Source organism: Schistocerca gregaria, chromosome 5 (genome assembly GCF_023897955.1).
Source record: "Schistocerca gregaria isolate iqSchGreg1 chromosome 5, iqSchGreg1.2, whole genome shotgun sequence".
NCBI lineage: Eukaryota > Metazoa > Arthropoda > Insecta > Orthoptera > Acrididae > Schistocerca > Schistocerca gregaria.
In genome coordinates this window covers 451,045,684-451,072,136 of record NC_064924.1, presented here as the reverse complement: position 1 = coordinate 451,072,136, position 26,453 = coordinate 451,045,684, and the positions used below count along the sequence as shown (strand labels likewise).

Below are 26,453 nucleotides of genomic sequence, written 5' to 3'. Positions count from 1 at the left end.
GTATCTGCTACGATTTTCCTATGATGGCTAGTATATGGATCACTGGTTAGGATTCAGAAACAATCCGATGAAACTTTTATGGCGCTCCTCCAGGGATGGAGCCCAAAACCTCCAGTGCAATTCATTTGCGGGCAGAAGTTTTCTCTTGAAAAGTCAACAGATTACAATATCCACAATATACGACCACTGTCAGATTTCATTATGACATTCTGTTGATACTTGTATGCCTTCACCAAGCTCTATGTCTAAAAGTGAAATACATGAAATTAATATACACTTTTATCACCATTCATAGTCTGCAGTGTTTTTGGAAGACATGAAGGAAAACAAGATTTTGTAAGATGTATAACTGATTTCCTCTTTATTCAAATCACTATATACAAAAATATATAAGCATTTACATCACTCTCACACTAATATATCTTCAGATATATAAAAAAATCATAGACGTTACCCACAGTGATACATAATGTAGCATATACAGTAGGTAGTAGCTACTCATAGAACATTAGATTCCTCGAGGTTGTACAGTGTAAAAGTGCCCTCAGTAGTGGTATCCTCCATTTCCAGCTCCAGCTCCAGAGCGCCCCCTGCCGTAGCCGTACCCGCCGACGGAGTAGGCGGTGAGTCCGGTGTCCTCGTACTCTATGGTGGGCCTGTAGCCGCCCTCGTCCGCCTGGTAGGAGACGATCTGCTTGCGGCCGTCGGGCAGCAGCACGCGGTACTGGCCCTGGGCGCTCTCCCCCTGCCTGGACTCCTCCTGTCCAAAGTCGCTCAGCGTCTCGCCGTCCTGCACCGAGTAGCTGAACTCGTAGTTGGCCGGCTTCTGTAAGAGTAATGTATATAAACACTGACTGTTGATTGGAACATAGCGATAAGAAAGAAATTCTGCATAAATATGTGAATCTATCAAAGAAACAACTCTAAAATAGCATTTTTAATGTGCAGTCCGTCTTGAAAATTAATTTTCTATTTCAAAATGAATCACAAGTTATGTAGAAGAAGTTACAATTAAACAGAACTTCGAGCTTCTTATGATAACATAGCAATCACTGAGATCAAATCCAATTGGAACTAAATAGCATGCTATGGCTAGTATAATTGGAGTGATCAGTTAAATGAAGTCCAATCAGAACTGAATAGCATGATATTATTCAGTTCTCAATTGATTTCATCTAATTGATCAATGTGATAGTACTGTTCGGTTCTCAACATGGAATAAGATTGCAGAGTTATCACATAATTTCGTAACATTATAATTATGGGTCACCATACCCTACTTGCTTAATGTGAAAATTCTCGTTTATCCCTATTTGTACTATTTACATGCATCACCCACCAACGCATCGCTTAAAAGTTTAAAAATAATCTTTAAAATTAACTTTCTGTTTCTCTTTATTAAGCATAAGTAACGAACATTAAGAGTTCCGTATTCAGATTTCTTAACGGACGTATGATGTGCACAGTACTCCAAAATATCTTAGGAATCAAAGCAGTGAGTATTGAGTCCATTTCATTAAGTGCTATTGACTAGGATCTTTTAGAAGTAATTGACTCTATGCATCACATTTACGCTCAAAGGCCTTAGGATGAAGTGTTATGCCTGATTTTGATGTTATTGACGATGGATAAAAAAGTAATTCTGCTTGTCAGAGAAATTATGCCCTGAATGCTTAGTCGTCAACGAGAAACTGGTGGTCCTACTCATTAAGCTTCTTGGCCAGTTTTGAGGCTAAATTGTGAGTAATACAATATTCATTTTAACAGACTTAAAATGTTTTAGCACATTCAGTGGAACGCAGTGTCATATGAAAACCTAAAACCGTAAGAAAAGTTAATCCAAAATCTTACTGCAAGTGGATCCTCCTGGGCCCCAGCGCGACCGTAGCCATACCCGGGCACTCCATACACTGGGGAAAGGCCACCAGCGTTAGCTGAGGGTGCAACGTACTGAGTGGAGAGCGCGTCACCAGAGTAAGAAGGGGCGCCATACTGTGTGGACAGACCGAGTCCTCCAAAGCCAGTGGCGCGACCAGCTGCCGAAGGGGTGCCATAGCGAGTGGAGAGACCACCGCCGATTCTCCTGCCGGCGCCAAACCTCCTGGAGGAGGCGCTTCCGAAGCTGGAGGAGACGCGAGCTGCTGGACTCGGGACGGAAGCGCCTGAGCGACCGAAAGCAGCTCCTGTCAGCGCAGGAGCTCCGTACTGAGTGCTGAGGCCGTTGGCTGCTGGGGCGCCGTACTGAGAACTGAGAGAGGAGGTCGAGGGAGGTCCGTACTCAGAGCTGGGAGGCAGGTACGACCGGTCGACCGGAGCTTCGGCGACGACCGACAATACCAGCGTACTCAGGAAGACATAAACCTGTTGAAGGAGAAATTTATAAATAAGTTTCAGAAATCTTATCTCGAAGGAGTCTGAAACCTTAACACAGAAACCTACTAAGAACATTGGATCAAGCCTCCTATACCATACAGGTGAAAGTGATTGGGTCATATACCACTACAAAAGGTTCTGTATTGATATTGTGATCTTCACTCCAAAGACTGATTTGATTAAGCGTTCTACTCTGATCTGTCCTGTGCAGGCTACTTGATCTCCTAGTAACTACCGCAGCCTATAATCATTTCAACCTGCTTACTGCATTCATCCCTTGTCCCCTTACAGTTGCCTACTAAATAATTAGTAATTGACTAAGTGTTCGGAGTAGATTTGATGCAGTGCGCTGTTTAATGATCAAAGTGGGTCATTAGTGTGCTATAGCACTTGAACGCAGCAACAGATACAATGAAACTTTATTCTATTATTGTTTGCTTAAATATTGATTCAGCTCATGTCATATAAGTTTATTTTATCGTTGTTTAGTTAAACTAAAATTAAACTGTGGTTTTGTTCAGACGTGCTTATCTTGGTAACATAAAGACAGCTGTCCTTTACATCTGTGTAAAGTACGTAGTGCGCTCGCTCGTGATATGAAAATCGGCACTCCCTCTTTAGTATTAACACATAACTCCAATATTGTTCCTCTAGTATCTGAAAATAAGAACACTTAGTGGCTTGCAACAAGCTTTACACACAGTTTCAAATCTTTTCTAAACTTGTTATCAATAACACCCCCCACAAAATAATGGAAGTCAAAAGTTTATACCTTAGTACATTTTCGCTGTTCAAGCGATAAAATTTCGGCGTCAAGCATGACACATCATTCAAAGATATGCCGTCTTAAACATTGACATGCGTAAAATAAAACAGATCAAGTTATTTCCAAATAATCGGACCTGTGATGCTGTTTTATACATGGGAGCTCGATACATTAAGGAATAGAGGATGAGCAATTACTGGTTGTGTACTATTACGTGTACTAATAGCTTTAGCAAGTTTCAGGGTTATGAAGCTACTACATAGACATCTGGCTTCAGTCATATCTAATAGAAAAAAGATGTGTCATTAATCCCTCATTAATCCCCTAGAGTACAAAATGAGTTTCATGACAAGGACATGTTCTTTATACAGACACTATATTTAGTACTTATCATTGTTACCACTATTGTTATTGCTAAGTTTGTTAATTAGTTAGTCAGACGTCGTGTACATGGATCTAAGTGCAGCAGCGTGAACTATACGCTAGTTTCGTGTGCCATAGCCTCCCTCGTTGGCTGCGTTACCTTCATGTTGTGTAGAAGGTGGACGGTTGGAGCACAGTGAGTCTGCCGAACCAGCTCTCCAGTATATATACCGGAGCTGCACTCCTGGGCGGGTCGCCGCTGCGAGAGATTCGGCCCGGCCGCTCCAGTTAGCGTAGCGGGCTGATGCACAGGGAGGCCGTTACGTCACCGTTGGAGGCCTTGGTGGCGCCTCGGAAGACCCTTCACGGCCGCACCCTCCCGGCCGCCGTGCCGCCTTTCCGAGACAGTCATCTCGCTCCCCACGGCACGCTTCTCCTAATAGCCTGCAATCTCCCGTCTCGTTCACTCATCGTAAAGGCATCACTGCAGTTTGCAACGACTTGTCCCGATAGAGGCGCTTGATCTGACGATAAGGTGAGACTATACAAGATACGTTTCTATTCCACATCGTGGAGATCCTTGTTGACAACTGCAATAGGACAATTTTTCTCTTTGCGGGTTTCTTATAAACCACCGCAGTGACTGGGACCAGCCTTAAGTTTAATTAACACGTGAACTAGCCGTCGTGAAAACGTAAACACAACAACTATAGTTGTACAGTATATCTCGAAATAATCAGCAACAACTTTCTTCAAAGAAATTTCATTTCCTTACTGGATTCTGGCACCTAGTGCCCTTCTTCAGAAGATTATATCATTCACACTGACATTCGCTAATAATACGATAGGTATAACCTTCTAAAGATGGGCACTAAGCGCCGGAAAAGGGTTAAGAAATTAAACCTCGTTTTCATAACTGGCTGCTGGTACTTCGATATCTAAAACGCAAAAAAAGCAGATCGGAAAATCCATAACTTTCGAGGATGTTTACCTATTCGACCATTGTGCCAGTTGCTTATTCTGTAATGTGAAGGATTTTCTTCGTGTTTATCAGCTTTTGTGCTACCAATGGTTACTCAAAAAGCAAAACTTTTATTTATCATTTGAAGTCCAAAAATACGCTGCTACAACCAGTGACTGAAATTCAAGATAGCGCAAATAAATGTCATCACCGTAAAGCTACGTCAGGAACAAAGGATGACTTAACATGGCCAGCACCCATTTCTTCTCTACTTGTCACTTACAGTCATTTTCTACCATCCCCCCTCCATCCCAGCCATCCCCTTCTGTATTCAGGCAGTGTCTTTTAACAAAGTGGATCGTTATACCATTATTACACCGTCAAACGATCTATACGTCCTAATGCCCTCATTGCTGTGAATTCTATTCGTATTCTGTGTATTGGCAATTAAGGATGAAGGTCAATTTTCTGTATAACTCAGGCCATCACAACAGAAGTGGTAATGCCGCAAATATTGTCAATACCTTATTCTTGCAACGTAAGTTTACATCTCATTAATTTAACCGGATGATAAAAACATAAAAACAAAATATGGGGCAGTAATTTTAAATAAAAATTGAATGAGCTGTCTTTGTTATATTCAGCAATCGATAGTTGACGTAGAACATGAATCTATAGCTACATTTTCTATAGATAAGTCTACGGGAAAGTAAGTACTAATTAAAATATCGTCTTGTATGACACCGTAGCTCCCTGAATTGACGTATTTCCACCTCATGGTTCGATGCAATTAGTTCAGTTGTTTGATTGTGCTGTTTAGGAGAAGTGTCAAAACGTATGTGATTAAATGTTTTCATATGCATGTGTGATTAACTCAACTAAATAGCTCCCAAATAATATAGTTCTTGACTGCAGATAAAAGTGGTTCTTTGCTTCAACGATAGGCACAGTTTACTAACAGGGACCAAAGAGTAAACATATGAGTAGACACAAGAAATTTTATGTTATAACTGAAATTCCAATTTATGTTACATTAGATTCAACTTTTGATACGTCAAAATTTAGTTAAAACGATTAAACAAATCATCTCAAAAGTAGTCGATCATACCATCATTGCATATTTGCTGTCGAACTTTGAATAATATGACTGGTACATCCATGAAAATTATGTGTACCGAAGCGGCACCCCTCGGCGTTCAACAAGTTTCGGCCCACTTGCTCCAGTTAGCGGCCAATGGCCAATTTCTCTTGCATCACGACGGATGTCCTTAGTGCCGTCGGAGAAGACCGTTCTCAAGCCGCACCCCTCTGAACCAGTGCCCCGTCTTTCGAAGAAAGTCAATCACATTCTACATTTGTCATAGATGCTGTATGTCTTGTCTCCTGCGTTTTTCGTAAGGAAATGCACTGCATGACAAAATCAATGACGCCCTGAGAAGAGGGAATAGAATATCAATATAACTGTGAATGTGTACTCACCTCCATCGATTATGTAAATGATAAGAGGTGCAGCTCTCTGTGGCAGGTAGAAGACCTACCAGAATGTAGTAGTGGTGTGTGTATTTAGAGATGTTAGCTTGGGTTGTAGGGTGTATAAGGAGCGTGAAGAGCTTCAGATGTTGAGTGATCACTAGGAAAAATCCGGAGAGGCCACATACTCGTGTGAGACAGATTGTCAGTCTACACTAGGTGGGCTGGTCTAAAAGTGTAGTGCCCAGATTTAAGGAGGCATCTGGGTGTGAGAGTGGCCCGATGTTGGACTGCATGAGAATGTAAGGGCAGAAATACTCGTGGTGAGTGTTCCAGTCGATCATGGCCAGGGAATATCGTCGTTCTGTGCACTCATCTCATCGTAGACACTTCTCATTTGCTACTGCCATGCGAGGATAATTAGTAGACTTCTCGCAACATTGTGTGCTATCCCACTCCACTGGTAGGAGATTAGTAGTAACAGGACTACGTAATTACCGCCTCATGCGTAGGCTGTTGTTACCACCACAAACAAACAGCTGCATCAGGAGTGCTGCTGTGATTGGGAAGCATGGACCATATTGTGGTGCGATTTTCCAACAGGACAATGCTCATTGACTCATAGCATAGCATAGCATCTGAGTGATGTTGAGGGGCAGTCATCGCCAGAAAGGTCTCCACATCCCTCCCCGAAAGAACGTGTGAGGGAGCAGCTCAAACGTCATCTCTGTCGCAGTGTCAGCATCCACGATAGCAACGGTCAGTTACAACAGTTGTGGATCAGCTCGCCTCAGGAGGGACAACAATTATCTTATGACACAGTTCCCAACCAAATGAAGCCATACAACCAGGCCACAGAGGTGCCACTTCTTACTGATAAATGTGCTATCACTGCCAAGTCTTTTGTTTTGACTTGAGCTGATAATCACATATCATCTCAAGCCTCTTCCCACTTCTTTGGCAGACAATGCTGACCCGCCCAGACAGCACCCGCGTTAACACTCCATTTCCAGGATTCTTGAGGAGTGCCGACCATGTACGTAATCTCTCCAATGGCTATACGTCGAGGGTCAGTGCACCAGGCAATTTGGATGTGGATTTTAAGGTTTCCCGGGTGAATACTGGGCTGATGTCGGCGTGCCAGCTTAGGTACACGATTTGCAAACATTTCCAAAACCTTGTCGCACATCCACATGGGGTAACGGCAGACGCTGATAGATGGAGTGCAGAAATAGTGTCCTGGGAAATGGGGGGGGGGGGGGAGGGAGGAGCGGGGTGATGACAAGAAAGGCACCGTGCCACCGTCTATCACTAACATTGCCAAATCCAATAATTAATATGCAGCCCCTTTCAGCTATAGGATAAAGATCAGGAAGAAGAAGAAGAAGAACAAATATTTAAAAGACTATTTCGAAGAATAGTTTTGGGAAACCAGAACAATAGCAATATTGCTATTACTTCTACTGCAAATATTAACAATAACAATAGTAGTAGTAAAAATAAATTTGGCAGTAGAAGATACAACTGTATTCAGGGATGTCAGGGATGTATAAAAGTACAAGGTTATGACAAAACAACTTTTACCCAGGTATAGACTTCAGAAAAAAAGGAGAGACAGTAGAGTAAACCGGTGTAATGATATAAAGCGTGAATTCTATAGCTATGTCGTAGTTGTTATGGTCCTCAGGTTGAATACTACTTTTATGTAGATCTCCACGATAGTCTGTCCTGTCTAAATCTGTTCATCTTTGCATTATCAGTGAAACTAGAACACACTTAAACCTGCTTACCGTAGAAAAGCATACTCACTCTTTACGCATTCGTCCATATGTTTCCGAAACTTACTTTTTAGTTTACTCAGATTATCTCTTGAAACTTAGCTCATGACATTTCGATTCTGTACCTTTGTAAGCAGGCTGTTTAGGTTTTTTTATTGGTAACGCCGCCGCCTCGTAGCGCTCTGTATAAAAATCACTGGCTGTGCCGTGTGCAGTCTGTGGCTGGTTTGCATTGTTGTCTGCCATTGTAGTGTTGGGCAGCGGCAGCTGGATGCTAACAGCGCGTAGCGTTGTGCAGTTGGAGGTGAGCCGCCAGCAGTGGTGGACGTGGGGAGAGAGATGGCGGAGTTTTGAAATTTGTAAGAATTGTTGTCATGAACTGATATATATATATATATATATATATATATATATATATATATATATATATGACTATAAAGGTAAATACATTGTTTGTTCTCTATTAAAATCTTTCATTTGCTAACTGTGCCTATCAGTAGTTAGTGACTTCCGTAGTTTGAATCTTTTAGTTAGCTGGCAGTAGTGGCGCTCGCTGTATTGCAGTAGTTCGAGTAACGAAGATTTTTGTGAGGTAAGTGATTTGTGAAACATATAGGTTAATGTTAGTCAGGGCCATTCTCTTGTAGGGATTATTGAAAGTCAAATTGCGTTGCGCTAGAAACTATTGTGTGTCAGTTTAAGCACAGTCGTGTATAAATTTTACGAAGGAGACGTTTCATATGTCGACCCTTAGCCGAGGATACCTCACTGGAATCTTCTGATTTTTTGTTTTAGTTTGTGTAATTAGTGTAGCTTTTGTTTATTGCTAGGGCGTAATCATAGAGAGAATTTCCTTTGTAGTTGCAGTGTTTCATTTTTGTACAGTAAAACAGTTTTGGCATGCATGTACTTTTGCACAAAGTATTTCACAGCTGCGCTTGCAATTAACTAGTTATTATTTTGAGTGCTATGTTAATGTGTTTTCTTATTTTGCTCTTCAAATTGTGCTTTTCTGTGTTGTCGTGTGAAATATTGTGACTATAATGGCGTGTGAAAAACGTAATACTAGGCTCCAAAGTAAACTGAGAAATGACAGTGAAGACGAAAGCAGTGTTTTAGCGCCACCATGTAATGAATTAACTAATGTTCAAATATAGTAATTTGGTAATTGTACATAGGGAAATGGAGCGGGCTGCAAACAATAGTGTAGACAGTGAAACAATTAGTGAACAGGGAAGCATTATCTATCGATCGGTTGGCAACAGCTCGCCTCAGGATTCCGAAATGACAGGACACATTCTTGCAAATTCTGTAGATTCAGGTTTTGCGTCCTCACCGATTTCTCAGATAAGTCAAGACACATTTTCTGTTTTTCAAACTGCGAATATTGCCGGTTCAAATGCATTGCCGAATAGCACTAAGGAACATGTTTCAGACACCAGTGCACTGTTATTACAATTAATGCAACAAATGGGACAAAAGCTTCAAAAGTTAGACACAATGGAACAAAATCAGAGACAAACACAGCAACAGTTGGACACAATGGAACATAATCTTCAAAAGTTAGACACAATGGAACATAATCTTCAAAAGTTAGACACAATGGGACAAAATCTTCGGAAGTTAGACACCACACTTGATCAAACACGTGAAGATTTAACTACTGAGTTACGTAACATTGAATCAAAATGTCAAAAAATCTGTAATGACGTAAAAACACAAATTTGTGAGCATTTTCAACCTATTTTTTCGCGGCATGAAAACGCATTACAGAATCACGAAGCAGCCATAAAAGAATTGGGAACTGTTGATCGTGAAAATCACGACACTTTGCAAGCTAAAATTGACTCAGTTGCATCCATCGATTCGGTTACGCAACTTGCAAGAACTCAGGAAAACTTAAAGGACACAGTAAATTCGATTTCACACAAATAGACACTCTGAAACTTGGTTCAGAAAAACACACTGAGGAAATGTGTTCACTATAGGAGAAAGTAGCCGAACTTTCGGATCAGTTCACTAATTTATCTGCAAAGGTAGATGATGATCTGAATGAGACAAGACCTGTAGCCATCACTGACACAGAAGAGTATGAACAAATTAAGAAATTCAAACAAAATCAGAATCAAATTAATACGCAATACAAAAGAGAAATTCGGAAAGTACAAGATCAGTTGACGCAGGTAATACAAAAATTACATATTTCAGAGGACACTTGCACTCCAAGTCGGGAAGAGGAACTTAGAAATACAGAAAAGCCACAAAATAATAACACAGGGCATTTCGGAAATAATGAAAGAAATTGGCAAGGTGCACCGAATTTTGAGATGGAACCGCCGACACGACGTAACAATGACCGATATGCTACTCGCCGACACGATGATTTTGACTATAAGCTGTTCATTACTGCACGTAAATTCAAAACATTTAAGAATTCTGGCAACGACAATCATCCACAAGCGTGGCTCCATCAATTCTCTCATTGTTTTCCTCCCAACTGGTCATTAGAGCACAGATTAGAATTTATTTGTGGCTACTTGGAGAATGAACCAGCTCTAAGAATGCGATCGGTCATTCACGATTGTCACAGTGAAGGAGAATTTTATCATGCCTTCCTCTCAGCATATTGGTCTCAAGCTACACAAGACCTAGTAAAACATAGCATCATGATGATGAAACACTTTGAACAATCTGAATTTTCCAGTCTCGTCAAATATTTTGAAGACATGTCACATAAGAATCAATATCTTTCAAACCCATATATCCCTTCAGAACTCATCCGGATTTCCATAATGAAATTGCCTGAACATTTAAGGAATATTATTTTGGTAGGGCGTTGCAAAGACGACATTGAAGCTTTTCAGGGACTCTTACAGGAATTAGAAATTGACACAGATAGTCGCGGGATGCGAAAACAGGAAAACGATCACTACAGTTCACATCCGTCACAATTCCGTGACGACAGAAACAATAATTGGACACGACAAGTCTATTCTTGCAACGCAAATCGTGACCAAAACAGACACCACCCATATGACAACCACTGGCGGAGTAATAATAGTTACAGAGAAAGATCACATGTCCGTAGTAATGACTATCACAGAGACAATCAGAGAAACAGACAATATGGAAACCAAAATAATTATTATCAAGGGAGACGGAATAACTTAAGACGCAACGGTCCAGCGCGCAGTTACGATTCAGGGAGAAATTCTCCACCACGTGACCGAAAAGAAATTAATTACAGAAATTACCGACATGACGACAGACGATATGATCGTAACGACAGACCTGAATTGCATCAGAACTGGCGGGATTCAAACAGAGCAAGGTCCTCTCGGCAAGGTGAATTTGTAGAAGTTAGGTCTCCTAATCCTAATAACGACGCGCGCCGACAAAGAAACAGACAATGACTCGGACCGTAGGCAGCCGCGTGCGCTGGCTGGCTCAGAGAAAAATAACATAAGCTTACCTTGAGCAAAATTCCAGTGTTCCTTACCGACGTAATCACATGATAACTGCTTTTCAGTTGACAGTCTGCGTACTAGGAAGAGTAAAGGTTTACACCACATTTCACATGTAAAACAGTTTATTGAAATATAATCAGCTTTTTAACTTTGTCTTTGCCATATAACTTTTCACTTTACATTACTAGTATGCTTAGTCAGACTTAGAAACTGTTAACATGCAACAATGTTTGAAGTTTACTATCCAGTCTAGAACCTACGGAACATATTTAGACAGTATTTACGAGTGCATTGTTAGTGTGAACAGACATCACAGTGTTATTGTGTGTGTACATTCTTGCTTGTTAGTTACACTATTACGTAACGACTATAAGGCTTACATACTTAGAACATTTACCAGTACTGCTAATGATATTTTAATGCAAGATTTTGGTTTACTTGAAAATACATTCTTTATTAGAAGTACTTTCTGTGAGATACCAGATGACTCAGTGGTTAGTTTATGTGACAGCTACACGATTTTATCACGACGCTACTAATGAGTGACAATTTACAATGTTGCTTTTGCACTGTATCTGTTTTATATCTGCACAGTTTTTCTGTATTATTCTGGAAAGTAAAACATGTTTTAGTAGTAACTTTTGTGGTATAGGTACAACGTGACAGCCTTTCCCGTAGCACAACAATACGTTACAGCACAGTACTTACTTCATCACGGCAATAAGCGTAGTAACTACGATATCTATACGCAAAGCATTTCACTTTTGTTTATCATGAGGTAAGTACATTGACTTCTGTAGAACTTAGCTTTCGGAGGACGATAACTACGACACTTCCACAGACATTATCTTACAACACGACGCACAGTTTAGCGCTACAGTACACGTGTTTGAGTGATTAATTTTGTACTTAAAACATTTATTTTTAAAGATATTTGAAATACAATGTTACAAAGGTTTTCCGTGATACATTTTATTCCATTGCTGTAATCTGTAACATCTGAGGATATAATTACATTAATCCTCAGGGGGGTACACGCTTACTTTGTGTACCATGTGTATGGCAAGCACAAGGAGCCCTAGCTAATATGGTATTTGCTTATACAACTTTACATATCGGTACCATATTTCTCTTACACAGAATTACACAGCTATCGGATCATTTAACTGAGAGAGACAAACATTTATTTTACTACATCAGTGACAGATGTTTACGTAATTACACCGTTGGATAACTTCAAACTTATGAAATTGTATTTTGTCTGTACTTTGTGAACAGTTCATATTTTTTCGGAACCATTGTTATACTATGAGAGCTTGAATGATGTATTTGGTATGGGATCATGATTTTTAAAGTACGTTTGAGGCAGATGACACTTTTGAGATGAGCAGAGAATTTTTTTTTAGGTTTTGAAATTATTGGAGGAAGCTACGACGATTTTGAGAGTTGACAGAGGTGTTATGACGTTATTATTACGATGACTATGTGTATTATGCTGTTGTGGTATGTTTATGGTCAATAAGCTGATGCTATATGAGTTATTTGATTATGCTATGTATCTGTTATGATGAAATATTGAAGGAGTGTCGACGAAAAAGGTAAGGAATAAAGAGTAGTGGTTAGGGACTCTGGTTTGTGAAAAAGGATGTTGGAAACCGAGAATCGTACTTTAAGAGTTATGAAATGTGTGTATATGCGTGAATGTATCACTATGCTGGCGAAAATTTTTTGGACACTATTATATTTAAAGGATTTTGTTTCTACAGATTTTTAACGCAAATTCTCAACCTGTGAAAATATTTTTATATGAGACTGTCACTGTAGCGGAAACTGCTGTCGTAATTTTTTCAGTAAGAAAGGTAAGCGACCACCTGCACGTGATGCGTCGTGGGCACCCAGCTGTGCGACAGCCACCTGGAAACAAGCCATTAGTGTGTGCCTTTCAGTGGCACAGGTAGAAAAAAAAGAAGCCATTATCTTCGCTATTGACATTCCTTTGTAGAAAGCATCGCAAATACGACACGCTCAAACTTGAAAACATATGATTATACTGTGAAGCTCTTAATTTATGATAGTTACTAAAATGCCTAATGAAACGATGAGAAACATTACACGGCTATTGTCTTGATAGTTGACAGAACTGCCATATGGATTGCTTTATATATTTATTTACTCATTTTGTTTAATATCTAGTTTCTATCTGCACTGCAGCATTGGTTAAAATACAATTTAATATATGTAGTAAAATAGTTATTTTATGCCTACAGATCCAGTAAATAATAACTTTAGGATGTACTTAAAAAAAACGAAGGAACACAAAAAGACTTCCCTTCACAGGAACTGCATACATAATTTTCTTTTCAAGTACTTGGTAATTTTTATGGTAGGATAACTTCTTGTGGTGCATCAATTTAATGACATAGATATTAATATGTGAATAGACATTTCCCTTTTCTGCATTGTTGTCTTTACTGTAATATTTTTTCTGCTTGAGCTTTGTCATGTTTAGTTATAAGCTATTGCATTTGGTGCTGCTGTGTGCCAGGCGTAATGTTACTGAATTTGACTTTGTATTACTCTGTTAAGCCAGTTTTACTAGGGATTTGTTTTTCTTGTTTGCTGCACAGCGCCTTATATTAGTTGTAATATTGCAATTGCTTTACCAATTTCCATTTTTTGGGACATTGCTGTTTGTATGAATTTGTTTTGTGCTGCTGCTTTGCCTCGTCCCTTAGTTTAGCATCTGAGCTCAGTAGATTTAAGTTAGCTTAAGAGGGGGTAGACTATATAAGAATCTAACTATGATGAATTGGAAGAAAAGCATTGAGAAGCTATAAGAAAATGGTTTGGCCAAAAAAAGTAGTGTACAGTGGAGAAAAACTATTTTTTAAAGAGGATATGAACAGAATACAGAAAGCAAGCTTGGATAGGATTTTTTTTTTTGGCTGGAGCAAATGTTGAAATAAGAGGGACGATCTATGGAATAAAGTTTTGGGTTGGACTGCAGTACCAACTGTTACCCTGAAAACAAACCCTGTCCTCTCCTTTTGTGTTATCCCACTATGTGTTTGTGTACCCTTGTGTATTTGTTTTCTTCCTGTCTCTGTGTACTGCTTCATAGAATTTTTTCTCTTCTAATACTAAGCTACAGTCACTATGATGAGGAATACTGTCATCCTCAAATATAATTTGCATTAATAACATGTTATTTACTTTGTAAAGATGTTTACACATTATTTATTCTGTTTTGTTCTAATGCTCATATGTGAAGTTGATGTTTCAAAAGTTATTCTGATCTTTTATGTATGTACTTATGTCGTAATTTTTGTAATACTGATGTATTTGCTATTTCGATTATTTTGTAAAGCCTGCACTACTACAAATGTTATCTGTATTGTTATGTTCTTTAAAGATGTATATTGTACATTTGTTATTGTATTCTTATGTTATAAAATTGTAATTGACACCAGTTCATCAAATTAAGTTACTTGTAAATTACATTTCACTGCACACGTTTCTGTTGGTCATAGTATATGGACAATATGTGAGAAGTAGGGACTGATAGTGTTTGCACGTGTGTTAATAATTCAGTAAGGGACTGGATAACAGCATTGCTGGTTCTAAGGACATTTCAAAAACAATTTTTGTGAGTGCACAAGTGGTGGTTATGGACTTGCTATATTATCCGCAAGACTCTTCAATGGTGATTGTGCGCCTGCACAGTCAAACAGATGGCTGCTGGCCATCTCTACAAGGACTACAGTGGGTCTACACCTTTGATGACCCACCAATACCATTATTTCTACAAGGACTGCAGTGGGTCTGCACCTCTGGTGGCCCACCAATAGTAATCTCTGCCAGGACTACAGTGGGTCTGCTCTGTGATGACCTACCTACCGATAGTCTTCAACGTCGACTGACTCTGCTGTGGCCCATTACCTGTCTGCATGTCGAGAGTCAGCACTTTCTTTCGTTGAAAGGACAACACTACTTCTTCAAGACTGCATGTAAATCCACTACTTCCGTGTGCATTTTCTTTTACTACTCAGACTTTGAGAAAAACACTGGAATTTTACTTTGATGAAAGATCAGGACAGTCTTTATGGACTGTGAGAAAATTTTAGCTTTTGACCAACATTGTATCGATAAGTGTGTGCATTTCATTTCTTTTACATTGTGATTATAAAAAAAAATTCAAATCTGTATTGGCCACTGCCCAAAACAATTTGTAAATTTTTTTGTGGGGAGCATGGGGGCTATGTAAGTAGGCTGTTTAGGTTTTTTTATTGGTAACGCCGCCGCCACGTAGCGCTCTTTATAAAAATCACTGGCTGTGCCGTGTGCAGTCTGCGGCTGGTTTGCATTGTTGTCTGCCATTGTAGTGTTGGGCAGCGGCAGCTGGATGCTAACAGCGCGTAGCGTTGCGCTGTTGGAGGTGAGCCGCCAGCAGTGGTGGACGTGGGGAGGGAGATGGCGGAGTTTTGAAATTTGTAAGAATTGGTGTCATGAACTGATATATATATATATATATATATATATATATATATATATATATATATATATATATATATGACTATAAAGGTAAATACATTGTTTGTTCTCTATTAAAATCTTTCATTTGCTAACTGTGCCTATCAGTAGTTAGTGACTTCCGTAGTTTGAATCTATTAGTTAGCTGGCTGTAGTGGCGCTCGCTGTATTGCAGTAGTTCGAGTAACGAAGATTTTTGTGAGGTAAGTGATTTGTGAAACATATAGGTTAATGTTAGTCAGGGCCATTCTCTTGTAGGGATTATTGAAAGTCAGATTGAGTTGCGCTAGAAACTATTGTGTGTCAGTTTAAGCACAGTCGTGTATAAATTTTACAAAGGGGACGTTTCACCTTGTCACTAGTTACTTTTTCTACAAGTAGAGTTTCTCTTTGATAACTAGTTCTACTACTCAGAACTATCAACACTTTTGTAAGTGGTGAAAGGTGGTGGGTATGAGTTACCAATACATATCTGTATTTAAAAAGTAACTTATCAAATGAAAGATACCAAAAGACTTCTAAACAGTCAGTATGTAGCCATATACACATATGACCGTGTAATGTGATAGCAAATGACAAACGAGAGCAACGTACCGAACGGTGAAGAATTGCAAGACAAACAATGTGTCCATAAGAAAATCGAGCCAGCCGTTGTGGCCGAGCGGTTCTAGGCGCTTCAGTCCAGAAGCGCGCCGCTGCTACGGTCGCAGGTTCGAATCTTGCCTCGGGCGTGGATGTGTGTTGTAACGCCGGAAATGTGTATCCTCCTATTTCTATCTATTGTACTATAAATTTTTTCCTTATTTTGTTACCTGAAGATATGATATTTCTGTGTCTTTGTATATTGTTATTGTTTAACTATATTTTTACGCTGGGTCTGGCCTAGGGAAAATTATGCTATCGAACGATTACATCTATAGGTCGTGTGGAGAACCAAAGTGTTTAGGATCTTTGGTAGTGTTAATTCTGCCGCGTGGAGTGCGGACAGAGGAGAGTCTGGCTGGAGTAGGGCGGTGGAGCAGGTGTGTTGTGTGACACTCCCGCGAGTTGCCGTACTTTTGGGGTTTGGCAGCATGTAATTGCGCTCGACTTGCTATGATAGTTTCTAACACGGTGTCGCAGACGGGACGCATTAGATGGTGCACACCAAGAGCCCGTTTCGCCTGGTGACCGTGTCGAGAAGAAGGCTCGCCAACACCCAGCTTCTGCAACAGAGACGCCCGACAATGAGTGTCTGTCGCCACCGCCTCGACCGACGACTTCAAATCTTCAATCAAACAACAAGGAAGACTGGAAGCACGTAAAGTTTTAGAACTGTATGGCAGACCTCAGCTTTTAAAACTGTGCCATTTGCGTCAGATAATTACAGAAACTTAGCGTGAACCTTTGTGGCTCATTGTCCCAATTGCATTACCAAGCAGGGACCCTTCCTTTTCCGAAATGAACTCGAGTGTCGTTGAAATTCAAACACCAGCATTAAAGTAATATCATTCCATTTCACTGCTTTAATTTCAAAGTTCAGTTAAAGTATTCATAGCTGGCTACAATATTTAGATCACACAAGCACAAATTAAAAGTGCGAGTTTTGATACCATGTTTTAGCTCACCTGTAACTGCAGTTCAGCTTGGTACGTACTAAATTTTACTATTGTTAATTGTTCAGAATCATTTAATTCAAGTCCAAAGTTAAATCTCTTATTTCTAAATTGTGTAGATTGAAGTAGCTTTTGAAATTATTGTTGAGGTAGCCCAAGACTAACCTTATTTTATTGAATTTCGTAGTGCTTTAGAAACAAAGTTCACTATTAATTTCAGTCACTAAATTAAATTTCAATTTTCCAGTTTTAAAAATTCTTTTGCTAAATCAAGTCAGAGTGTAGCGAAATTGATTACTTCTGACAAACATAGTTTTCACACAACACGTGTCAACCTTCAGTTGCCATGCTTTTAGTGCCAATAAAATGTGCAATAACCTTTCTTTATCAGTTATTATAGTAGTTGTCCATAGGACAACACACATCCACGCCCGAGGCAAGATTCGAACCTGCAACCGTAGCAGCGGCGCGCTTCTGGACTGCTTCAGAGGAGCTTTCCTAGAACCGCTCGGCCACAACGGCCGGATCGATTTTCTTACGGACACATTGTTTGTCTTGCCATTCTTCACCGTTCGGTACGTTGCTCTCGTTTTTTTAAAATGAATTTCACTGTCTTTCGCCGCGCCGAGTGGCCGTTCGGTTCCAAGCGACGTGTCACGGATTGCGCGGGCCCTCCCACCGGAGGTTCGAGTCCTCCCGTGGGCATGGGCGTGTGTGTTGTTCTTAGCATAAGTTAGTTTAAGTAGTGTGTAAGTCTAGGGGCCGATGAACTCAGCAGGTTGGTCCCTTAGGAATTCACACATATTTGAACATTTTAGCCTGTTTCAAGCATGAACTAGCGTTCGCCGTCTACTATTCGTCGGCACAGCAAACACTTTGAGTTTTCACCTACTGCTGTAAAGAAGAACTGCACTTCCCAGTCATGTGTAAATGACTGAGAACACATAATTCAAGTTCTCTGTATTTTTTTTTTCAATAATCGCCATTTCTCAGTACGTCTCACGTAAGGCTACAGTCACCAGAGCGAACCAAGTCTGGGTTTGCTTCAGTTCTCCTGGTACCGTGTAAACAAGGAAGAGGAATCATCGCCGGTCATTTAGTATACGTGTTTAGTCATGAAGGTCACTTTTCCGCTTTGCTCACTGGCTGACATGTACGCACCTGTGCCGCACTTTTACACACTGTGCAGCATTTGGCTGGCCCTGGTTTATGGGACACTTGGTGTCCAAACCTGCCTGATGTTCTATCTCAGTAGGCACTTGCTACAAGGCGTTGATGTGTCATGAAAGCTTTATTTCTGAATTTATTTATCAACAAAACATCAGTGCCTCCGAAAGAAATTTTTGTGCTTAAGTAGTCGTGTGTCAAATTACTAGCGTTGTTACAGCGCCACAGTTGAAACCTGTAACGACGTTATGAGATATCTTGTAGAGCGAATTATATGGCAGCTGTGCAGTTTCCTTCTGTCAACCAATGACTGAATAGAATCTCTGACGTCATGAAACTATCGCTTTCATAGGCAAAATTTATAAACATAGCCGAATTTTGCTGATATTGTAGTGGAAATTACATATACAACTTTATCACTTAAATAAACGGGTTGTCTAGGAACATAGTTATTCCATAAGTTTTAAACCTTGCAGCCCATTGCCACTTTCATTGTATTCACAGTTATTACTCGTATCTTGCATTTCCCAATCATGTTCATATTTTTCCACATAAGTATTTCCTCTTGCTGTAAGCTTTTTGGAGCACCTGGAATGGATTATTATTTTTCATATAGCAGATTATTTTCTTGTTCATAGTATTAGCTTTTGTTAAATATCCCAGCTTGCGTTTTTACTTATACCTCTAACATTTCCAAACTCGATATATTGCCGCTCTTTCTTAAAACCTACGGTGCAATAATGTTCGTGAGAACCATTCGTAATTTGGCAATATCTGTACTTGGAAGTATTATCGAGGACAACGTTTGGGACTCAGAAATTTTTTTTTCTCCAGTTTCACTGCAACATATATGTATAATGTTTATGTCATCTTGGAAGTAGTCTATATTAACAATGTACACTAGGATTGTAGATAAATCACTAGCACTGTAGGCAGGCAGAACTTTGTTTCTGTTTTGATACCTGGAAGAAATGATTGGCATGGAGTACGGCAGGGCACGTTATAAACACTGCTTGTTTGCATTTAGTTCTCATAGACAATCTTCCACAGGATCAAACACCCCATCGCTTCTGTAGTTAGCTGGCGGAGGTGATCGAGCGGTTCTAAGAGCTCAGTCCGGAACTGCGCGATTGCTACGGTCGCAGGTTCGAATACTGCCTCGGGCATAGATGTGTGTGATGTCCTTAGGTTAGTTAGGTTTAAGTAGTTCTAAGTTCTAGGGGACTGATGACCTAAGATGTTAAGTCCCATAGTGCTCAGAGCCATTTCTGTATTTATCTATTGTAGCTTTCAATTTGGTACCAACGTGTTCTACAGCCAAGGAGGACATAAAAGACGTTCGTACATGCATAGCAAAGACGCTGGAAACTCTTTGAGATGATTACCGACAGCTTCTTTCAATCTTGGGGTTGTGTTCTGACAGATAAAATTGTGACCCGCATTAATCTATTCCTACTGTTTTATCATTGTTCGCAATCTCATTTATATATCCTTCACAGTCTTCGTGCACACGGATGCCGTGGCTTGATGTTACGTAATCACACATTGCCATTTTGTTAAAAATCACAAGAAATCTTGTATCTGGCTCCTTAAAGTAATACTCGTCGACACGACGCTGTTGCATTATTTCAGTCAGTTCTTCTATTAGTTCAGCCATTTTAACGACAGCCAGTTGTACTTTATATGTTACAACAGGATTTTTATGGTTCCTGGCATTGTTTCCAGTAATTCCTTGACAAATTTGTCCAGTATTCCTCTTGCAGTTGCATAGTCATTGCCGTGTATGAGAAAGTGTAGTTTCTTCTAGATGCCATGTCTCGCAGAGGTACCATTGGAGAATTTACCATGTAGACTATTCCTTCTCTTATAATTCGTGGCGATCTAATTGGTCACAGATTTTAACCACCATAACATTCACACATAACAGTTCTGTAATCGACGTAGGAACATTTACATTTTTAGTAGTAGACTGTATGCCAATATTGGTGAAATTTTATTGCTTGTATTAGTAATAAGATGGCTTTGGTTCTCCAATAATACCATGACGTCCCTTCCGGTTATGCCTTATAAATTAAGTAAGGTACTGTGTGCTGCCCTTCATATGTATCCTTAGATACGCTTTTGCATTATGTGGAGTGGAAGGGGTGGGGGAGCATATTAGCTTCTCGCATTCGTCGCTGGATATGCATGCATATCCAAAGGAATTGTACACCGTAATTCAGAATCACACAGGCACTGCAATATCGTATTCATCTGCCAGCACCGAGCAAGCGACATTAGGTAAAATGTCTCATCTTTACAGGAAATAATGGACGCACGAGTACAGGCTGTAGGTGCATGGTTGGTGACATATGGAAGTTTGGTTCTGGCTGTGAGTCGTGCATGGAGCGTCAAATGGTAAACCTGAGTTAATGGACCAACAACAAACTGGAACGGGTGTCTTGCGACGTCCGCCCCGAGCAGATGCAACGAACTATAACGAACAAAATGAGATATATAAAAAATGGTAGGGTTACCGCTCGCAACAAGCGGAAAATCCGGGTTCGAGTCACAGTCCAGCACAACTTTTCATTGTCGTCATTCCATTGTACAGCCGAGGGTTGTTCGTATTCGCAACTGTGATTACATTTAATGTATTTCATAATGGCTACAGTCGCCGCCGTACATCGTGATACACTGTATGTCCACTAGCATTTGGCACCGGAAGGGCTGCATCTAGCCTTGAACTTCCTCTTTATTTGGTTTCTTTGTTGCAATGCAATGTGAATGACCTCCAGTGATATAATAGCAACATATCACAAATTTATATGTCAGCTCACAACACTACAAGCACAGGAAGGTATGTGTCCCTGACATGTGTCAATAAGAAAATTTACCGAGCGAGGTGGCATAGTGGTTAGCACTCGCATTCGGTGGAACAACGATTGAAACCCGTGTCTGCCCATCCCGATTTAGGTTTCCCGTGATTTTCCTATACCACATCAAGTAAATACTGGGATGGTTCCTTTGCAAGGGCACAACCGCTTTCCTTCCCCACCCTTCCATACTACTGTTTGGTTCTCTCCCCCAAATAAACCAATCAGAAACTTCAGTTTATTCAACATCGTATTACCTGACTGGAAGCTGCAATTTATAACGACAGCTGGGATGACCTGTTTGACACTATGGAAAGTTTTCTATGTGTATTAAATGCCAAAAAACAGTAGATACAATGTGCTGTGCTGTACTTCATGTCATTTATCTCTGTGTTGTGTTTCACAGAGTTATACAATTTTTCAGTTGGAGCAATAATAATACACAAAAGTTGACTGCTGTAAAACTAAATCTTCCAGATAATCAAAACAGGGTGATGTTATAAACAATGAACTATCTGCCTATAGTTTTAATTACTTACCTTTTAACTATGTGGAAATTACTAACAAAAAATCCCACGAAGATGACGTAAGTAATATACATAAGTGTTCTATTGAAGCTGAAGAAACATATTTCTCTCAATCGAAGACATTCTTGTCCACAATACCTTCAAATACAGATATTACTGACTTGGACTGGTTACCATAAATACTGTTATTCCGCAGGTCTTATCGGAAGAAGCAATGTATAGAACAAACTTAAACCAAACCCTCTCACAGAAATTACTTTAAGTGCTGTTACTTCATTATGTGTATGCAAAATAAACTAGAAATAGAAGGGATTGATGTTAAGAAACGCAAAGTAATCGGCGAAAACAAATATCATGAAGTAGAAATATAATCTGCTACTGGAGAAATAACAAGAAATTGCAGATGTGCAAATATAGCTTACACATTAGTTTAAACACAGTATCTGGACAAAATATGCATATGATTGGAATAAAAAATATAGCATTTTTTGTAAATACCGTGGCAAGTGCCCGTATGTTGTACCCACAGAAAATGATGGAGAAAAAGATTTTTACTACATTACGGCATTTTCGAAAAAGAAAATCAGTTTTTAAACCACCATTCCTGTTTGGGTATGCTTCAAAACGTTATTACATTGTATCTGAATATCGTTGTATCGAAATCTTGCAACAAAAACGCAGTTTACGTAATGGCAAACAGATGACATAACTATGTTAAAAAAGCTCTAATTTGTTAAAGACGTAAACTTAAAGTACCATATTCAGATTCAAAAAGAACTGGGGAATAGTGGTGTTCATGACTTTATGCTGCAGAACAGTGATGTCCGTTTGATGTAACTGATCATGTATTGTGGTTTTTGGTAGAAGTCAACCAAGTAGCTGCCATATTAGTTTATGTGTTAAGTTATTCTAACGCCGTATTTGGCGACTTTCGTATTTATACTTCCTGTGTTATGAAAATATGCAATCCAAGGTTCAAATGGCTCTGAGCACTATGGGACTTAACATCTGTGGTCATCAGTCCCCTAGAACTTAGAACTACTTAAACCTAACTAACCTAAGGACATCACACACATCCACGCCCGAGGCAGGATTCGAACCTGCGACCGTAGCAGTCGCGCGGTTCCGGACTGAGCGCCTTAATGCAATCCAAGGGATATAGTACTTTACAGATCTCTCCAAAAACGATAATTTTTGGTATCCTTTGTTTTGTTAAAGTGTCACGAAGATAGATGTTATAAGGAAAGCAAATACACATTTTTCGCCACATTTCCAATTGATAAACATCGAAACATTCTTTGGCAGCCAAGAGTTGCTTCGATTCAAACATAAAGTTGCATCGCAACCTTCACTAACTACAGAAAAAACAAAGCCAGTCGGTAACTTCAATTATATTTTCCTAGTGCGAAACATGATGGATCATCGTCTTTCCCCCTCCCTAAAGTGGAGCTTGGTTCAAATGGTTGAAATGGCTGTGAGCACTACGGGACTTAATTTCTAAGGTCATCAGTCCCCTAGAACTTAGAACTACTTAAACCTAACTAACCTAAGGACAGCACACACATCCGTATCCGAGGCAGGATTCGAACCTGCGGCCGTAGCGTTCGCACGGTTCCAGACTGTAGCGCCTAGAAGTGCTCGGTCACCCTGGCCGGCTGCAACTTGGTGAGATGAAGCATTATTGAAATCCTTTTGAACACACAGATGAGGAAAATTCGAAGTCTTATCGATAATAACGACTTCTTCTAAGTCAAAGATCAAATGTATTAGAAAGTTATATTAGTCAATCAAGGACAGCAGTAATTTAAATTAGTCAGTCAATGTGATTCTTACTTTTTTCTAGTGAATAACATAATGCATTATTTTCTACCTTTATTAAACGGTACTTGATGAAGTAAATCGTTACTGTTTTCATAGTTATATGTGCATATTACAAGAAAATGCCACTTTAAAGACCTCTCCCTTCTTGGAGATTATGAATGACAGTGTGTTTGAGTGTGGCACTTCGAAATAACATTTTGACACTTCACGTGACGGTCCATTGTACCTCTCACCAAGTGGGTGCAAAGAACAAGGCTTAGTTGGGTTTCGCTCCAAGCATAGCTTAACATGTAAGATTCATTAGTGCCGATAAATAAGAAACAAGTGTTTTTTAATACTGTGGAATAAATCTTCTCTTACTTTGATAAATTATACTGGCAGTGTTGTGGTTTCTTTAAAACTCAATTTTAAATTTGGTGTAAAGGTTGAACTTTCTTCCGCAGGTCAGAGATCGAACTTCCTATATTTTGGCGCTGTGTGGGTGCAGAGATAGAACTGCGAGTGCAAGGTGGCGGTTATGTGACCTGTACTGATTGGCTGTTTCATTTTTTATGGCGGTAAAACACTGGACTTCGATTCGGAGCGCAAAATGTGCGTGCAAGCATGCTTGTGTGTGTGCGTGCGCGCGCGCGCGTTTGTGCGTGTGTGTGTGTGTGTGTGTGTGTGTGAGTGTGTGTGTGTGTGTGCGTTTGTACAACCGTGTGATGGTTTGTGTGTGTGTGGCGGGGGCGTGTGCATTCACCAACTCCAATTCCACTCATTTTCCCGCCGCCACCTGCGACTGCACGTTGGCAACCTAAAAGTCTGGTGTCACGGGGACGGTACTGAGGACGATATATAGTGTAAGCTGTGGTGCCGAGACCCCGTTACTGACACTACAACCTCACGTTAACAGACTTTCTCAGCAACAGGAAGAATACGAGAGACTGGAAATTGTAAGAAACCATTTCACTTTCCACTGGAGTTTTCCGTAAATTATTGTTGCATGTACGTGCAACAATTCGTCTTTCCTATGCTTATAAATTTTTCTTAATGTACAGTGGTTAGTGTGTGGTACTGAGATAGTCACTTTACATGTGATAAGCGATCACAATAGTGTATCAATTTTGTGTGTTAGCTGTCCGCACCTCGTGGTCGTGCGGTAGCGTTCTCTCTTCCCGGGCACGGGTTCCCGGGTTCTATTCCCGGTGGTGTCAGGGATATTGTCTGCCTCATGAAGACTGGGTGTTGTGTAATATCCTTAGGTTAGTTAGTTTTAAGTAGTTCTAACTTCTAGGGGACTGATGACCATGAATGTTAAGTCCCATAGTGCTCAGATCCATTTTTGTGTATTCGCTAATAGGTATCAAAGAGAGATGCAATGCTTAACGGTCGATTATTATTTTTAAAGAGGTTGTTTTGGAACATAGAGGAACTGCCTTTCAGCAGTCGCCACGTTGTGCAATAGTTGGTAGAGTGCGGAGAGTTGTCCATGAACTAGAATTTTATCCATAGCAACTGCAGGATGTCCAGTCAAAACTACAGATGGATTAACCACAATGAGTACAGTTTGTACAATGATGTTTACAGTGATGCATATTCCAACCACAATTCTAGAATTTGATGCATGTAACAGATGAGCGAACGTACACTAGAGACAGGGTAAGGAAACTGAAGAGAACTCAAATTTGGGACTAACGAAATTCATGTGAACAAGTGGTGCACAGTGAATATTTGGGCTGAGAAAATTTACCATCACTTTCATGGGCCCTACACAATGCATACTTACTGCACCATTCGACGACATTTTTCCTTCTACCTTGTTGGGTGATGTACCACGATAAGTTCGTCATATAAAGTGTCAGTAAAACTAAAACTCTCCAAGTCGTTTCGAAGCTAATTACCGACATCCCGTAGACGCCTCATAGCCAAATCGATAGACAGGCAAATAACGGGATCGTATGAGAAGGGCATGGCCGATTTCCTTCCCCACCCTTTCATAATCCGACATTGTGCTGCGTCTATAATGAACTCATCTTCCTTTCTTCATTCCAAATCGATATATTGGTAGAGGGGAATTTGTCGCATAGCAGGCCGGCCGGGGTGGCTGTGCGGCTCTAGCGCTACAGTCAGGTTCGAAAGCTGCCTCGGGCATGGAAGTGTGTGATGTCCTTTGGTTAGTTAGGTTTAAGTAGTTCTAAGTTCTAGGGGATTGGTGACCTTAGACGTTAAGTCCCATAGTGCTCAGAACCATTTAAGCCAATGTTTTGTCGCATAGCAAATCCACTTGTTGGTTTGTTTCTGTGGGGATACTATGAAGATTACAGTGATGCAACACATGTGATATCAGAGGATGAACATACCACACAAAAGCCACTGACTGAAATACTGAATACACAGACACGTTTATTTCACCATTCACCATGTGCGTCAATCTCTATAGCGCTAATATAGACTTTACGATCAAGATGGCAGTCACAATAGCAAACCACATTTGCGGTGTAGGTAATGGTGAGACGCTTCTTGAAGCAAAGTAAAACACAAAGGCATCACCACATTTTAACTGTTTTTTAACTTAGACGCTCATCAGCGCCAAAAACCACGAATTTCTGGACATGCGATCTGTCTTAAGAAACTATCAGTTCAAGATCATGCTCCCCATACTGATCGTTCGACAGTCGTTGTATCTGCTACGATTTTCCTATGATGGCTAGTATATGGATCACTGGTTAGGATTCAGAGACAATCCGATGAAACTTTTATGACGATGCTCCAGGGATGGAGCCCAAAATCTCCAGTGC

The 26,453-nt window shown here is 40.1% G+C and overlaps 1 protein-coding gene across 1 annotated transcript in view; it reads right to left on the bottom strand.

Moving 5' to 3' along the window:
• Positions 1–344: 344 nt before the first annotated feature.
• The window catches only part of LOC126273380 (pro-resilin-like), a 367,374-nt gene continuing 341,265 nt past the window's right edge, over positions 345–26,453 (bottom strand). The window contains exon 11 of the mRNA XM_049976933.1: positions 345–582. Coding sequence (XP_049832890.1) covers positions 545–582 — 38 coding nt within the window. The 3' untranslated portion in view covers positions 345–544. The remainder of the gene's footprint in view (positions 583–26,453) is intronic.